Below are 17,364 nucleotides of genomic sequence, written 5' to 3'. Positions count from 1 at the left end.
GTACAATGCCTTGTCATCAAGTATTCTGCTTATACTTTGTGATATCAAGGATATTTTTTTTGTTTACTGTATAAATTTTAATTTAGTCTAGCCTATTGTGGGACGTACTTTGATACCGCCATGGATTTTTATTTTGTTTTTGGCTCGTCGGCTTGAAATGACCAGAGATGAGAAATTGTGGGAAGATATATCTATCTCTTAGATCTGTACTTGGCTGTCCATAATTTCTAAATTTATCCTCCCCTTTCCATTTTGATTTTGCCAAGTCAGGCACTATCTACTGTGGAGAGTGTCACAGGCACTTGGTACAGGCGCTCTGACTGTAACACTGTTTAACTGACTAGCACAGGGCTGTCCACTCTTTTGCTTTTGTGAGCCGCGTAGGTGCATACCAAGGAGCCTCAGGCCACGTATTGTGTTTCAATCCATGCTCGCATAATTGGCATATATCTCAAGCTGCTGATGCCAACAGATCTGGTGTCCTGATTTTGGTTTATTCATCAATGAGTTAACAGTGCTAAAAGCAGCCCTATCCTGGCCACCAGGCCAATAAAGTTCAAACAGGACTAGTCAGCAAATAAGAATTATAAGTATAAGTAGGGCTAAGAATGAATTCCCAGATCTTGGAAGCCGTGTGTAGCCCGAGGGCCATGAACTAGGCACATCTGGGGTAGTAGACTGTGCACGAGTGCCTTCGGGTGACTTTTTATTTCATTATGTTCGCAACAGCCTGCCAGTACAAGCTGGGTGCTTTGTCCCCTGCTATGTGGCACAGCACTTTAAATCACCTGTGTAATGCCAGTGTTTTAACAATATGTTGTGGAGCTAATTTAGATTTGGAGAAAAGAAATTTGGATTTTATTTTTAGAGCATCAACTGAGCTAGTAATAGGGTTGGAAATGCATATAGGAAGGAAGTTGGCATCTCCACACCCAAATAAATGATGCAAGTTAAAGACGACATTAAATAAAGCAAATGGTCTCTATCCCCACGCAAATGATGTAAGCTAGTTCTTCAACTAAATTTTGTGCTGCGTGTTTTCCTACTTTCTAGAAACAGAAAATTCACTTGGAATTTATTTTGAAAGGAAGCTCAAGGTCTTCTTTAAAGGAGCTGTGAATTTAACATTCTCTTCATCCTCATGAGGATGCTACTATTAAAACTGACTTTTGCCAATTTGGAAAACTATTGTTGCCATGAATTGACAAGACATGCTTATGCTCGTGATTCCCCATATTTAAGTTACTAATTTAATAAGATTCCTCGTGGAAGGTGTAGAGCAAAAGCCAGAAACTCACCTAAAGGGAAAGATAGAAACCCTGGACTACTGTTCCTAGTGGTTGGTCATACAGCAACTTTGTGAGCGGCCTAAGAGCTGCTCACAGATACATGAATGCAGTCTGCATTATAATAAGAATTATAAGTACAGGTAGACTACCCTTTATCCGGACTTCCGAAACCCTCTAAAAACCGAAGGTTTTTTCGTTCAGCGTAAGTCGTGCGTACGACTTACGCTGAACGAAAAAACCTTCGGTTTTTAGAGGGTTCCGGTTGCGGAAGTTCGGATAAAGGGTAAGTCGTGCGCACGACCCCCCCCGCGGACGCCGCCGGCCCCGACAACCGCCGACCCCCCCGCGGACCCCGCCGGCCCCGCCAGCCCCGACAACCGCCGACCCCCCCGCGTACCCCGCCGGCCCCGACCCCCGCTGACCCCGACTGACTTACGCTGAGCGTCAGCGTAAGTCGTGCGCACGGACCCCCGCCGACCCACCTTCCGAAATCCAAAATTCTCCTTTATCCGAAACTCGGCTGGTCCCGAGGTTTTCGGATAAAGGATAGTCTACCTGTACAAGTAGGGCTAAGGGTGGGATGCTGGAGAGGGCTCTCCTGATTATTCCTCCCAGTGGGGAAGCTGAGAGCTTGCCATGTGGGAAAACGTAGGTGCAAACTACCATTATAGTACAGTTATTGCAGTCTGTAAGTTGAATGTTTTTTGCAATACTATTCCCCTTTCTGGTGACTTCAAACTTTAAAGACTTTTGGCTAGCAACTGCCAACCCTCAAATGTTTCAGGTTTCATTTTCATTGAAGTTTAGTCATTTAAAAAATCCATGTGACATTGTATCTATTGTAATGATGTGATGTTTCCTCCCTTAATACTAGGTTCCAGTATACTGGACAGGGCAGTCATTGAGCACAACCTGCTTTCTGCCAGTAAACTGTACAATAATATTACATTTGAAGAGCTTGGAGCTTTGCTAGAAATACCGCCAGCCAAGGTAAGCTCTCAAAGTACTGAACTTATTTTCTTATGTTTAACCTCAAAGGAAAATCCCAGGCAGCGAGGCACCAAACAACTTCTATTTAACAGGCGGAATGTGCCTTCAGTGTTTATGTCCTGGCATTAATTCATTTTATTTACGCAGGAAAAACAACTTTTGAAGTGAATATTTCCTACTTACTGAGAGCACTACTTTGGATAGATTATTTGAACTTGGTTTTTCATGGTTTCATGCTGACGCTGTGGACGCTGGCAGTGGATCAGCCATCACCGACCCTCTCCGCATCTTCCTCCAGAATGTCCATTCACTTGCGAACAAAGCCCTTGCCATCCATGAACTTATCGTGGATAATTGCATCGACATCATACCCCTGACAGAAACTTGGCTGAGGGGTGATGACGCCTTACCCCTAAATGAAGCCTCCCTGCCTGGCTATACCTTCCACCACTTGCCCCGCCCAGACCGCCGTGATGGTGGTGTGGCCCTCATCACCAAATCACACCTTGGTCTGTCCCCTGACTCCTCTGGCATTTTCTCCTCCTTTGAGCATCTCCCCTTGTTCCACCCCTCTCGCCTCTCATTTTAAAATTCTCGTTCTCTACTGCCCACCCAAGTACCATAAAAATGTTACCACCGAGATATCTTCACTGCTTTCCTCTCTCAGCCTCTGCACCGAGCGACTTCTCATCCTCAGTGATTTCAACCTCCATCTCAATTCATCTTGCTCTCTCTCCTCTGAGTTAACTACCCTCCTATCCTTCCTTAATCTCTCCCTCCATGTGAACTCCCGAACCCATATTCACTGTCACCGCCTCGATCTTGCCATCCCTTGTGGCCTCGCTGCTCCCATCGTGTCAATCGCAAATAAGGTAATCGCTGACCACTTCCTTGTATTGCTCTCCACCCACATCCCCCTTCTCTCCCCCCGCCCTCCCCAACTGCCCAACTCTAGTTCCTTCTGTGTCCGCCCCTGGAAAAAACTCTCTTACAACTGCACTTCTGAAATCTGAACTGTCCAGCCTTTGGCCCTCCATTCACTGCGTCATTTCTGCAGCTACCAATCTGTTCAACCACACCCTCACCACCACCTTTAATGCCCTAGTCCCTATTAAAACCACCACTCTCTCTCGCCCTGGCCGTTTCCCCTGATATGGCCCTCATTTTACCCCCCTTACGTCCAAGGGACGCAGACTTGAACGGATATGACGGACAACTGGTTTAGCCATTCACTGCCAGATCTGGCTGGACCACCTAAAGCATTATCGGGTCCTGCTCTCGTCTGCCAAAACTGCTCACTATTCCAGGATAATTCTGGAATGCAGAAATAATCCCCAGCTTCTATTCTCTACTGCTAACCGTCGTCTTAAACTCCTCTCCCCGTCTCCTCCACCCTCACCTCCAAAAAGTGCGAGGAGCTCATGGACTTCTTTGTCTCTAAGATGGAGAACATCCAGTCAGCTGCCTCTGCCACTTCTCTTCCTTCCCCTAGCCCACCGAACCAAACTTCCTCTAAGGTTCCCCCCACCCTAGCCCTGAACTCGCACCTTTCTCCAGTTTCTCTCTGATCTCCCCTCATGACCTCTCCACGTTCATCTTGCCCATGAGACCCACTTCCTGCTCCCTTGATCCTATTCCCACTAAACTGCTGACCATGACCATACAACTTCCTTTTCTGGCTCCCATGTTAGTTGACATTGTCATTGTCTCCTCATGTACTGTCTCCCTCTCCTTCAAATCTGCCAACATCGCCCTTCTGAAAAAAACAGCCCTTGGCCCCTCCATCCTTGCAAACTACCGCCCCATCTCCAACCTCCCTTTCCTCTCCAAAGTCCTTGAACGTGTTGTCCCCTCCCAAATCCGTGCCCAGCTTTCCCGCAACTCCATGTTTGATTCCCTCCAATCAGGTTTCCGCCCCTGCCGCAGTACCAAAGCGGCTCTCATCAAAGTCACAAATGACAACCCTAACCCTAAATACACAAATGACATCCTTTGTGACTGTGACAAAGGTAAACTATTCCTCCTCGTCCTTCTCAACCTGTCTGCAGGCTTTGACACGGTTGACCACTCCAGTCTCCTCCAGTGCCTCTCCACTGTCGTCCAGCTGGGTGGGACTGCACTCGCCTGGTTCCATTCTTATCTATCTAATTGTCACCAGAGAATCACCTGCAATGGCTTATCTTCCCGCTCCAACATCATTGCCTCTGGTGACCCCCAAGGATCTATCCTTGGCCCCCTCTATTTCTCATCTACATGCTGCTCCTCGGCGACATCATCTGAAAACACAGCATCAGTTTCCACATGTATGCTGATATCCAGCTCTACTTCACCACCACTTCTCTCGACCCTTCCATGGTCTCTAAATTGTCAGACTGCTTGTCTGACATCCAGTACTGGAGGAGCAGAAATTTTCTCCAATTAAATATTGGGAAGACCGAAGTCATTATCTTCAGTCCCCGCCACAAACTCTGCTCCCTAGCCACCGACTCCATCCCTCTCCCTGGCATCTGTCTGAGGCTGAACTAGACTGTTCACAACCTTGGTGTCATATTTGACCCTGAAATGAGCTTCCAACCACACATCCGCGCCATAACTAAGACCGCCTATTTCCACCTCCGTAACGTTGCCCGTCTCCACCCCTACCTCAGCTCATCTGCTGCTGAAACCCTCATCCATGCCTTTGTTACCTCTAGACTTGACTATTCCAATGTATTCCTGGCTGACCTCCCACGTTTTACCCTACGTAAACTTGAGGTCATCCAAAACTTGGCTGCCCATGTCCTAACTCACCAAGTCCCGTTCACCTATCACCCCTGTGCTCGCTGACCTACATTGGCTCCCGATTAAGCAACGCCTCGATTTCAAAATTCTCATCCTTGTTTTCAAACCCATCCATGGCCTCGCCCCTCCCTATCTCTGTAATCTCTTCCAGCCCCACAATTCCCCGAGATATCTGCACTCCTCTAATTCTGCCCTCTTGAGCATCCCTGATTTTACTCGCTCAACCATTGGTGGCCGTGCCTTCAGCTGCCTAGGACCTAAGCTCTGAAATTCCCTCCCTAAACCTCTCCAGCTCTCTTTCCTCCTTTTAAGACGCTCCTTAAAACCTACCTCCTGGACCATCTGCCCTAATTTCTCCTTTGTGGCTCGGTGTCAATTCTTTTGTCTTATAACACTCCGTGAAGTGCCTTGGGACGTTTTACTACATTAAAGGCGCTATATAAATACAAGTTGTTTTTGTCGTTTCGTCTACACAGGCAATGAATTGACGCTGGGAGCTAGGTACTGCAGGAACATTTGATAAAATAAATATAAATTCTTGGCAGCTTGGTCTTTTCTTTCAGATGGAAGGTTTTGGGAGACTGTATTGCAGTGGATTAGGGCACTGTCCCATCACCTAGATTAATGGATTAAATATCTCTGGTCTTCAGTAGTAATCAACTTCCAAATGAGCACAAGTGCACTCAAAACTGCATAACTCAGCATTACTAAACAATCCTATTGAAAATTTTGGAGGTTTGGTGTGAATTGGAAATACTTCACCATTTGAAGTAGGAGCTACTTTTCTAAGGTTTGGATTAATCTTGACAAACTCACTGTGAAATAATTTTAATAGAGGCTGACTATACTCCCTTTTAGCTGGACTGTGATAGATGTGGTTCCTTTTTCAAGTATAAGTTGGAAACCTCCTACAGCAAAATGTGGTATCCAGTATCTTGAAAGAAATACGATAGCAAAATACTGTGGATGCTGGAAATCCGAAATAACAACAGAAAACGCTGGAAGAACTCAGCAGGCCAGGCAACATCCGTGGAGAGAGAAACAGAGTCAACGTTTCTGGTCGAAACATTGACTCTGTTTCTCTCTCCACGGATGTAGCTTGGCCTGCTGAGTTTTTCCAGCGTTTTCTGTTGTTATTTCTTGGAAGAAGTACTTCTCTGGACAGAAGTACTCCCTAACAAGAGAAGGGTAATTTTGACAATAGTTAACCCATTCACCATCTATCTGGAAAATAACATCAACAATCTTGGATCATCTAAGTGCAACAGTCACCTAGTGGTTGATTACAAAGCAAAAAGAAAACACTGAACACTTTGCTGTGCTTTATAGTCGCTAGTTGCCTCACTGAACTATTTTGCTCCACAACAAGAGGTATTCCTATTTAGATTTAGCATTTATTGACTCCCCTATTATTTGAAAGTGCTCAACAAAGCACATGTTGTTTCTGACCACATCTTGATCTGCATCCAAACAACGCATAATTATTGGCATCTTGGAAGGAATGCTAGGTGCAAGACTTGGCTTTTGGTGGGACTAATTGGAACGGTCTCAAACAGGAAGTTGCCATCTTTGGAATTGGATTCCATCTAACACTGAAAAGATTGGGAATTCTCTCGGCTCAGTGTAAGAATATTGTATCTAATGATAGTCAGCCCAACCAAACAGCTAAACATTGGCTCATGGCCTGGGTTTGTGAAAGATATGTTGCAGCATTATCCAACAATTCAAAAAAACAAAATCTAACAGCCAGAAAAGACCATAGGTCCATCTTCCTGCTGTTCTGTGTAATTGATGTGTTTCTCTTCTAGATGTTTGTCCATTTTCTCCTTTCTACTTACCCCCACCACCTTCCTTGTTAAACTATTTCTAAAAACTGACCAACCCTTTAGTGAAGTAATGCTTACCTTCTGTCTGAATCTACCCCTTTTCAGCTTGTACTCGTGTACTATTGTTCTGCTATCCTGTGACAAATCAAATATCACTGACTGACCCTCATTACATCCCTGACCATTACTAATTTGAATACCTCAATCATGTCCTCCTCAGGCTTCTCTCCAGTAAGAAGCGTCCCAGTTCTGAGTTAATCCTCATGTTTTATTCTCTAATCTAATCATTCTAGTAGCTCCTCTCCATAACTTTTCCAGGTCGGCTACATCCTTCCTGTAGTGAAGGTTGCAGAACTGCACCCAACACTCCAGGTGGGAGCTGACCACAAACTCTACAGCAGCAGACAACCTACTTTGAGCTACACTCTGTTCCTCTTTATATACAACTTAACATCTCATTTGTTTTCTTGATAGCAGCCAACTATTGGCTTAGTGTCTCGAGGGATTCATCTACTATAATTCCAGATCCCATTCCTGATTTGTCTCCGTATTTTCCAATGAATCTTATATTGCTTACTAGCTGAAGTGCCCGGTGGTGCCGAGGCTTTTTTGAGGGAATGTTGTTGTTGGAAGAGAGAGAGAGAGCGACTGGGGGGAAGAGAGAGAGCGACTGGGGGGAAGAGAGGGAGGGGAGGGGTGGGGGGAAGAGAGGGAGGGAGGGGAGGGAGGGGGAGGGGAGGGAGGGGAGGGAGGGGGAGGGGAGGGAGGGGGAGGGGAGGGAGGGGGAAGGGGGGGAGGGGGAGGGGAGGGGGAAGGGAGGGAGGGAGGGGGAGGGCGGGGAAGGGAGGGGGGAAGGAAGGGAGGGAGGGGGGGAAGGGAGGGGGGAGGGGGGAGGGGAAGGGAGGGGGGAGGGGAAACCAAGCCAGAGAGAGAGACGCCGCGTCTCAGCTGCTCCTGCTGCGAGCGCGGCCCCCCCCCCCCCCCGAGGGTCGCGGCCGCCCCCCCCCTCCCCCCGAGGTGAAGACCGCCGATTGCGCCCGTTGCCAGGGTAACGCTGGACGCTCAGCAAGCCCCGGCAGAGAGAGACGTCTCAGCTCCTGCTGCGCGCGCACCCTAGCGGCGCTGGGCTGAGGCTCGGCCCTCCAGCCTTCGAGTGGGGCCGGGAGGTGCCTAGCTCGGGCGTGGGTGCGGAGGAGACGCCGAGGCTTCTAGGCCTACCTGGAAAAACGGGGAAAGGTAGGAAAATTAATGAGATTAGATAAGTTAATTACTTTCTAAATCATTTTTTTTTAAAACTATGTGTTTTAAAAGCAACGTTTTTTTTTTAAGACGCAGAAAGCGGGAAAAAGAAAGGAAAAGTTTGGAATCAAGATGGCGGCGACTCACCTCGGTTCAGAACGATAAAGCCCGGCCACACGCGCCCGGTGGCACACGCCAGCAACCCGGCGTACGATTGGTCGAGCTCGAGGTCACTCTGTCGCTAATGAGCGGATAATGAGATGCTAATGAGCGGAATGTTGAAGGTTTTGGGATACCGCGGGCGCAATTTTAGCCCGGCCGAAACGTAAATACGCTTAAAACCGTCTCGGAAGCGTAAGCTTTCTTTGGAGGTAATGCGCGCATAGGTACGCCCTGTAACTTTGGAGTGCATACCCGCAACGCACACGCGATGATAGACAGACAGACAGAATGACAGAAGTACCGATTTATATATATATAGATTTCACATTCTGAGTGCGCATCTTTACACTTGTCTGTCTTGAGCTGAATCTGCCAATTGTTTCCCTCCACCTCCAAAAAACTGTTGAAGTTCTCCTGTACTTTGTACCCATCTTTCACAATATTAGCCCTCCTTGTTATTTTGGTGCCATCTGCAAGCTTTGAGATGAAGCTACTGATGCCCTCTTCCAGATAATTTCTGAAAATGTTTGAGTGCACTCCCCAACACCAGCTCAGAAATGGAGATCATCAGACAAGCAATTCTGAATATGAAGCAAATGCTTTAAACTAACTAGTGGGGGGGAGGTTCCTAGAGAACAAATAATAAAAATGACAACAGAGAAGGTCATAGACTTGGGTAGCAGTGGGGAAATTAAAAACCAGAGCGTGTCAGGAAGGGGCAGAAGGCATGGAGTAAAAGGTAAAGTAATAAAAAGGGCAAAAGCAGGAACTAAGTGTCACAAAACACATTTGAAAGTTCTCTATCTGAATGCACGTAGCATTCGTAACAAAATAGACGAGTTAATGGCACAAATAGCTTCATATGGGTATGATCTTGTGGCCATTACAGGAACATGGCTGCAGGGTGACAATGCCTGGGAATTAAACATACCAGGTTATTAAACAATCAGGAAGGACAGGCAGGAAGGAAGGGGAGGTGGGCTGGCTATGTTAATAAAGGAAGGAATCATTGTAATACAGAGAAATGATATTGGGTCAAAAGATCAGGATAATGAAACAGTTTGGGTGGAGATAAGGAATAATAAGGGGAAAAAAACACTAAGTGGGCGTAGTCTATAGGCCTCCGAACAGTCGCAACTCGGTTGGACGGAGTATCAATCAGGAAATAGTTGAGGCTTGTAATAAGGGAACATCTATAATTATGGGGGATTTTAACTATCATATTAATTGGACAAATCAAATTGGGCAGGGCTGCCTTGAGGATGAGTTCATTGAGTGTATTAGGGATGGGTTTCTTGAGCAGTATGTAACTGAACCAACCAGAGGGCAAGCAACCTTAGATCTGGTCCTGTGTAACGAGACAGGATTAATTAAAAATGTCCTAGTAAAGGATCCCCTTGGAATGAGTGACCATAACATGGTTGAATTCCATATTCAATTAGAGGGTGAGGAGGTTGGATCTCAAACAAGCGTGCTAAGCTTGAATAAAGGAGACTATGAAGGTATGAGAGCGGAATTGAGTAAAGTGGATTGGGAAAATAGATTAAAGGGTAAGACGATACATGATCAGTGGTGTACATTTAAGGAGTTATTTTACAACTTCCAAAAAAAGTATATTCCACTGAGATAAAAAGGGTGTAAAAGAAGAGACAGCCATCTGTGGCTAAGTAAAGAAATTAAGGATAGTATTCGACTAAAAACAAGGGCATATAAGGTAGCCAAATCTAGTGGGAGGATAGAGGATTGGGAAAACTTTAAAAGACAGCAAAAAATAACAAAAAGATTGATTAAGAAAGGGAAGATAGATTATGAAAGTAAATTAGCAAAAAATATAAAAACAGATAGTAAGAGTTTTTATAGTTATATAAAAAGAAAAAGGGTGGCTAAAGTAAATGTCGGTCCCTTAGAGGATGAGACCGGGAAATTAATGGTGGGAAATATGGAGATGGCAAAAACACTGAATGAATATTTTGTATCAGTCTTTACAGTAGAGGACACCAAGAATATCCCAACACTGGACAAGCAGGGGGCTATAGGGGGGGAGGAGATAAACACGATCAAAATCACTAAGGAAGTGGTACTCGGTAAAATAATGGGACTCAAGGTGGATAAATCGCCTGGACCTGATGGCTTACATCCTAGGGTCTTGAGGGAAGTAGCGGTAGGGATTGTGGATGCATTGGTAATAATCTTCCAAAACTCCCTGGACTCAGCAAAGGTCCCGGCAGACTGGAAAACTGCTAATGTAACACCCTTATTTAAAAAGGGCAGTAGACAGAAGGCTGGAAACTATAGACCGGTTAGCCTAACATCTGTGGTAGGTAAAATTTTGGAGTCCATTATTAAGGAGACAGTAACAGGACATTTGGATAATCATAATTTAATAAGACAAAGTCAGCATGGTTTTATGAAGGGGAAGTCATGTTTGACAAATTTGCTGGAGTTCTTTGAGGAAGTAACATATAGGGTGGATAAAGGGGAACCAGTGGACGTAGTGTATTTAGACTTCCAAAAGGCATTTGACAAGGTGCCACACAAAAGATTATTGCTTAAGGTAAAACATCACGGGATTGGGGGTAATATTCTGGCATGGATAGAGGATTGGCCATCTAACACAAAGCAGAGAGTTGGGATAAATGGTTCATTCTCAGACTGGCAATCAGTAACCAGTGGTGTTCCGCAGGGGTCAGTGCTGGGTCCCCAACTCTTTACAATCTATATTAACGATTTGGAGGAGGGGACCGAGTGTAACATATCAAAGTTTGCAGATGATACTAAGATGGGAGGGAAAGTAGTGAGCGAGGAGGACATAAAACCTGCATGGGGACATAGACAGGCTAAGTAAGTGGGCAGAGATTTGGCAGATGGAATACAATACTGGAAAGTGTGAGGTTATGCACTTTGGCAGGAAAAATCGTAGAGCAAGTTATTATCTTAATGGCAAGAAACTGGAAAGTACTGAAGTATAAAGGGATCTGGGGGTCCTGGTGCACGAAACTCAAAAGGTTAGTATGCAGGTGCAGCAAGTGATTAAGAAGGCCAATGGAATGTTGGCTTTCATTGCTAGGGGGATAGAATATAAAAATAGGGAGGTATTGCTTCAGTTGTACAAGGTATTGGTGAGACCGCACCTGGAATACTGCATACAGTTTTGGTGTCCATACTTAAGAAAAGACATACTTGCTCTCGAGTCAGTACAAAGAAGGTTCACTCGGTTAATCCCGGGGATGAGGGGATGGACATATGAGGAGAGGTTGAGTAGATTGGGACTCTACTCATTGGAGTTCAGAAGAATGAGAGGCGATCTTATTGAAACATATAAGATTGTGAAGGGGTTGGATCGGGTGGATGCGGGGAGGATGTTCCCGATGATGGGTGAAACTAGAACTAGGGGGCATAGTCTTAGAATAAGGGGCTGCTCTTTCAAAACTGAGATGAGGAGGAACTACTTCACTCAGAGGGTGGTAGGTCCATGGAATATGCTGCCCCAAAAAGCTGTCGAAGCTACATCATTACATAAATTTAAAATAGAAATAGACAGTTTCCTAGTAGAAAAGGGAATTAAGGGTTACGGGGAGCGGGCAGGAATTTGGACATGAGTCTAGGTTCGGATCGGTCATGGCCCTGTGGGTAGCGGAGCAGGCCCAGGGGCCGTGTAGCCTGATCCTGCTCCTGTTTCGTGTGTCTAATTCTGTTAGATTCAGGAGATAGTCCTGTCATAGTGGATTGGCGGTTAGGATCAGATCAGCCATGATCTTATTGAATGGCGGAGCAGGCTCGAGGGGCCAATTGGCCTACTCCTGCTCCTATTTCTTATGTTCTTATGCCATCAGCTGTTCAGGCCTTGAAGTTTATCACAGCCTTGTACCGCTGATGAAAGATAGTCAAATCTGATGCCAGGCCAAACTCACTTTCACTTCTCTTGGAAACAGTTAGGTTGCATGCCATACCTCAGTGGATAAGACAGATGTTACACCACCAGGCCAATTTTCCTCTTATGGGATGTAAAATGGGGCAGAAATCTATAATACTCAGCCACTTCCCCTTTTGTGCATAACTTGCATTTCCAGGAGTGGGTGGAAGAAGCTCATACCTGAAATCAGTGAGAGCTTCATTATAATATTCAAATGACATGGGAGCGATGTAATATCTCCTCCCGTATCTTTTTCTAGCCTTTGTCAGGCCCATGTCGCTTCCAAATCATGCCCATATAAATGGGTGTCCAGGGTTACAAGGTGCTGAGTCACATATAGAAGTTAAGGGAACTAGTAAGAATAGAGGAACAGGAGAAAGATATTCAGCCCCTTGAGCCTGTTCAGCCATTTAATTAGATCATGGCTGTTGTGTCCGTGTGTTAATGGAGACACGGAATGCAGGAGTAGGTTTCACAGGTGTTTACTGAACAAAGTCTGGAGGTGAACTAACAGATACAAGACACTATACAGGCTTATATAGCCCGAGTGGCCACTACCGGCATTACAGTATACAGGGGCTCTTAAAGGCACATACACCACAATTCCTCCCCTTTTAGACAACCAGTACATAATATTTTAAGTAATCATTAATTAACATATTACAAGAACAATAATCTACACATTTGCTGCAGTTAATCAATTATAAGTCAGTCTCTCTGGAGGCTTCCTGACTCGGTCCGGATAACGTCTCGGTGGTGTAGTAGGTTTTGGTGGTGTAGTAGGTTCTTTTGGCAAGGTCGATTCGGCTTGAATGCCAGTGTCGGGTTCATCTGGTTCCAGTATCACCGGATCGGAGGTAGATACTATGGGTATCTCTGCTTCATCATTAGGCGTATAGAGTTGTGGTGTAGGTTGTCCCTTTTCGGATGACTCTATGATCTGGTCAGCATGGCGCCTTATTATGCTTTCTCCAATGTCCACGGTATACATCAGCGGTCCTAGTCGTGTGCAAATAGTTCCAGGCTGCTATTTCTCGGTACGGTAGTCCCGGGCCAAAACTTGTTGACCTATCTGGAAGGTTCTAGTTGGCCTTTCATTCATGCCTTGAAATTGCCGGTTCTCCACGTCCCTTCTGATGTTTGGCTTGATCAAATCCAGCCGGCATATTAGGCTTCTATTGAAGAACATCATGGCGGGAGTTTGGTTTGTAACCACATGTGTTGCATTCCTGTATGCAAACAAGAAGTTATCTACCTTGTGCTGAAGTTTTATGTCTTCATTACCCATGGCCTTTATGGCCTTCTTGAAGGTCTGGATAAACCTTTCAGCCAATCCATTGGTGGCGGGATGGTATGGGGCGGACGTGTAGTGCTTAACCCCATTGTTTTTTAAGAACTTCCTGAATTCTTCGGACACAAATTGCGGTCCATTATCAGAACATATCTGTTCCGGCAGCCCATTCCTGGCAAATATGGTCCTTAATACTGTGATGGTTTTTTCCGTGGTGGAGGAGGACATCTTTATTACCTCCGGCCACTTGGAGTGTGCATCCACCGCGATTAAGAACATTGAGTCCATAAATGGACCAGCAAAGTCGATGTGTACCCTTTGCCATGGAGATGAGGGCCACTCCCATGGATGTAGAGGGGCTTGTGGTGGGGCGTTTTGGACCTTCTGACATCCTAGGCAGCTCTTGGTCATTTCTTCGATGTCTCCATCGATACCTGGCCACCACACAAACGGTCTGGCTAGGTTCTTCATTTTCACTCCACCCAGATGCCCCTCGTGAAGCTCCTTTAGCACTTTATCCTGGTGGAATCACCACTCTGTATACACACATCAAGGTTCATCGGCACACTGACAGCTGTTCTCTTCTTTGCAAGAATGCTGGCAACAGTGGTTCGCCATGTGCTGGCCATCCCTTCACCGCTAAATCGTAGACTCGTGAGAGAGTCGGGTCATTTCTTGTTTCCTTTTCAACGGCAGAATTTGTTACTGGTAGACATTCCACTATGGTTGAGTGGAACATCTCCACTGGGTCCACTGTAGGTGCCTCTTCTACCGTTGGCAATGGTGGGCGCGATAAACCGTCAGCATTCCCATGCTGTTTTGATCCTTTGTATTCTATGTCATATTGGTGTGCCCCTAGGAAAAGGGACCACCTCTGTAGCCTTTGCGCTGTCATAATGGGAACACCCTTTTTAGGGTTGAATATGGAGACGAGGGGTTGATGGTCAGTCAACAAGGTAAATTTTTGTCCGTGTAGGTAATGGTTGAATTTCTTCACTCCCCATACCAGGCTAAGTGCTTCCCTGTCGATCTGGGCATAGTTACGCTCAGCTGAGGTCAATGAGCGTGATGCAAAAGCTATCGGCTGCTCCGAGCCATCAGGGAATCTATGCGATAATACTGCTCCTATGCCGTAAGGGGATGCATCGCACGCCAGTCTGATTGGCAGTGATGGGTTGTAATGAGCCAAAACTTCCTTGGACGTGATCAAGCCTTTGCATTTATGGAAGGCACGTTTACAGTCTTCGCTCCATTTCCAAATTACTCCCGTTTGTAGCAGTTCATTAAGAGGGTGCAGAAGAGTTGACAAGTTCGGTAAAAATTTATGATAGTAATTTATCAATCCCAGGAACGACCTTAATTGTGAGACATTTTCAGGTGCTGGGGCTTTTATGACTGCTTCAATTTTTTCAGGTGACTTATGCAACCCTTCCTCGTTAATTATGTGGCCACAATATGATATTTGTTTCTGGAAAAATTCGCACTTGGGGCGATTTGCTCGTAGGCCTCGTTCTCTCAGCCTAGTGAGCACCTGCTCCAAATTGGCAAGGTGCTCGTTGTCGTTTTTTCCTGTTACAAGGATGTTGTCTAGGTAGCATTGAGTCCCCGGAATCCCTTGGAGGACTTGCTCCATAGCTCTTTGCCAGATAGCTGGAGCTGATGCTACTCCGAAAACCAGTCGATTGTACTGGTACAGGCCTTTGTGTGTATTTATCGTGAGATACTTTTTAGAGGCCTCTTCAAGCTCCATCTGTAGATATGCCTGAGCCAAGTCAATTTTGGTGAAACGTTTTCCTCCAGATAGTGAGGCGAAAATATCTTCTATCCTCGGAAGAGGATACTGTACCGTGTGACGGACCGGGCTTACAGTCACCTTGAAGTCCCCACAGATGCGAATTTTTCTCTGTTCTTCAGATTTATCATTATTCAACGTTTTCTTCATGACCGGGACGATGGGTGTTGCCCACTCGCTCCAATCTATCTTGGATAATACGCCTGCCTTTTCCAAATTCTCCAGCTCTGCCTCGACTGCTGGACGAATTGCGTATGGCACCGGCCTTGCCTTAAAAAACTTGGGAATTGCCGCATCTTCCACTTTTATTGAGGCGGTGACGCCTTTGAAGGTTCCTAGTTCCTGTTGAAACACTTCCTTGGCGTTGGCCAAGATGTCTTTTAATCGTTCAGGTATGACGTCATCATCATTTTTTTTCTTACTGGTCACCGTCAGTGCCTGAATGGAGTGCCAGTCTAAACGTATCTTCCTGATCCATTCACGTCCCAACAGCGGTGGACCACCATCTTGCAGAATGTATAAATACAACTTCTGTATTTCCTTGCCGTTGTATACAACAGGCACCTTTATTTTTCCTTTGGGGTATACTTTCTGGCCCGTATATGTTTTCAAGATAATGGATGTGTCTTTCAAAGGTATATGCGGAAATAGCCGCTCGTAATCCCGTCGACTTATGACGGTCAGAGCTGATCCTGTATCTAGCTCCATTTTAACTGGGGACCCCGCTATCATGAGGGTAACCCAAATGGTCTGGTAATCTTCTTTGGCAATTACATTATGTAATTTGAGACAGCTTAGTCTCTTGTTTCCGGAGTCGCTGTCGCTCTTCTGGTCTTCGGAGCTACTGTCCGTCATCATTTGTACCTTTCTGTACTTTTCCTTATTGATTTTTTCCTGTCCGTGGATTTTTTGTGTCCAGATCGGCATACATGTGCAATGTGTCCAATCTTTCCGCATTGCCTGCATGCTTTGTCCTTGAACCAGCAGTCCCTCTGGTCATGGGTGGATCTGCCGCAGCGATAACATCTCTCGAAACCCTGTGTCATTTCATGGGTGCCGAAGTCCTGTGGCTTTTGCTGTATCTCTGCAGCTCCTCTTGCGGCTGCTTCGTATGATACAGCCATACTGAAAGCCTTGTCCAGTGTCAAATCTTTCTCAGAAAGTAGCCTTTTCTGTGTTCCTTCGCTTAGGAGACCGCAGACGAATTTGTCTCGAAGAGAATCTGCCAGTCCTGCCCCGAATTGGCAGTGCTTTGACAGCTTCCTTAATTCAGTGAGGTAATCAGCGTTACTTTCATTCTCGTGCTGATTCCTCTTGAAGAATTTGAATCGTTCCGCTATCCGCAGCGGTGTTGGGTTTAAGTGTTCCTGTAGGGTATCAACAATCTCCTTAAAATTCTTGTCCTTTGGTTTGGTTGGAGTGATTAAGTTTCGTAACAGCCCGTATGTCCTTGCGCCCATTAGATTTAGAAGTACTGATGCCTTTTTATCATCTTCTATTTCATTTGCTGTGCAATATACCTCCACTCTTTCCACATATGTGGTCCAATCCTCTATATCGCTATCGAAAGCATTAATATTGCCAGCCTTAGGCATCCTGAAAACAAAATGGCGCCTCCCGCGCTTTCCTTTCTTCCCTGCAGAAAAAAATGGCGCTTCCCGTGCTTTCCCGCCGCTGCTGCTGACAATGCTGTTCTCCGCGGTTTTTATTTTCAATAGGTGGAGACTCGTTCCCGCCGGACTCTCTGGGACATTTCCCTTCCTCTGCTTTGTCCGAACGCCGACCTGCTTTGCAGCGCCGGCCGTCTCCAGAGTGCTCACCCCCTCTGTCTCTGTTTGCCTCCGCCTTCGCTGCTCGGCCCCGCTGCAGAGCCAGCCGATGGAGCCTCAGCCCGCTGCCCAGGAAGGACCACTGCAGTACCTGCCACCAGCTCGGCCAGCCGGTGAAACCACAGCCTTTCACTTTTCTCTTTTCTTTCTTGTTTTTCTTCGACTTTTGTCTGAGGAATCGATCTCCTTGAGGTGCTGCCGAATTGCAGGTAAGTCCGTTTCCAATTCGTTGCCACTGTTGTGTCCGTGTGT

At 46.0% G+C, this 17,364-nt stretch overlaps 1 protein-coding gene across 4 annotated transcripts in view; it reads left to right on the top strand.

The window, feature by feature from the left end:
* Window positions 1-17,364, top strand: part of cops4 (COP9 constitutive photomorphogenic homolog subunit 4 (Arabidopsis)) — a 96,638-nt gene that overhangs the window by 36,838 nt on the left and 42,436 nt on the right. For all 4 annotated transcript variants that reach the window (XM_085964771.1, XM_085964753.1, XM_085964780.1 and 1 more), the window contains exon 8: window positions 2,164-2,279. In XM_085964771.1, the coding sequence (XP_085820897.1) occupies window positions 2,164-2,279 (116 nt within the window). The remainder of the gene's footprint in view (window positions 1-2,163; window positions 2,280-17,364) is intronic.

Source organism: Somniosus microcephalus, chromosome 2 (assembly GCF_052327205.1).
Source record: "Somniosus microcephalus isolate GS21.2 chromosome 2, FLI_Smic_1.0, whole genome shotgun sequence".
In the NCBI taxonomy this organism is placed as follows: domain Eukaryota; kingdom Metazoa; phylum Chordata; class Chondrichthyes; order Squaliformes; family Somniosidae; genus Somniosus; species Somniosus microcephalus.
The sequence above is the reverse complement of the archived record's forward strand: the minus strand, read 5'-3'. Positions and strand labels throughout refer to the sequence as shown.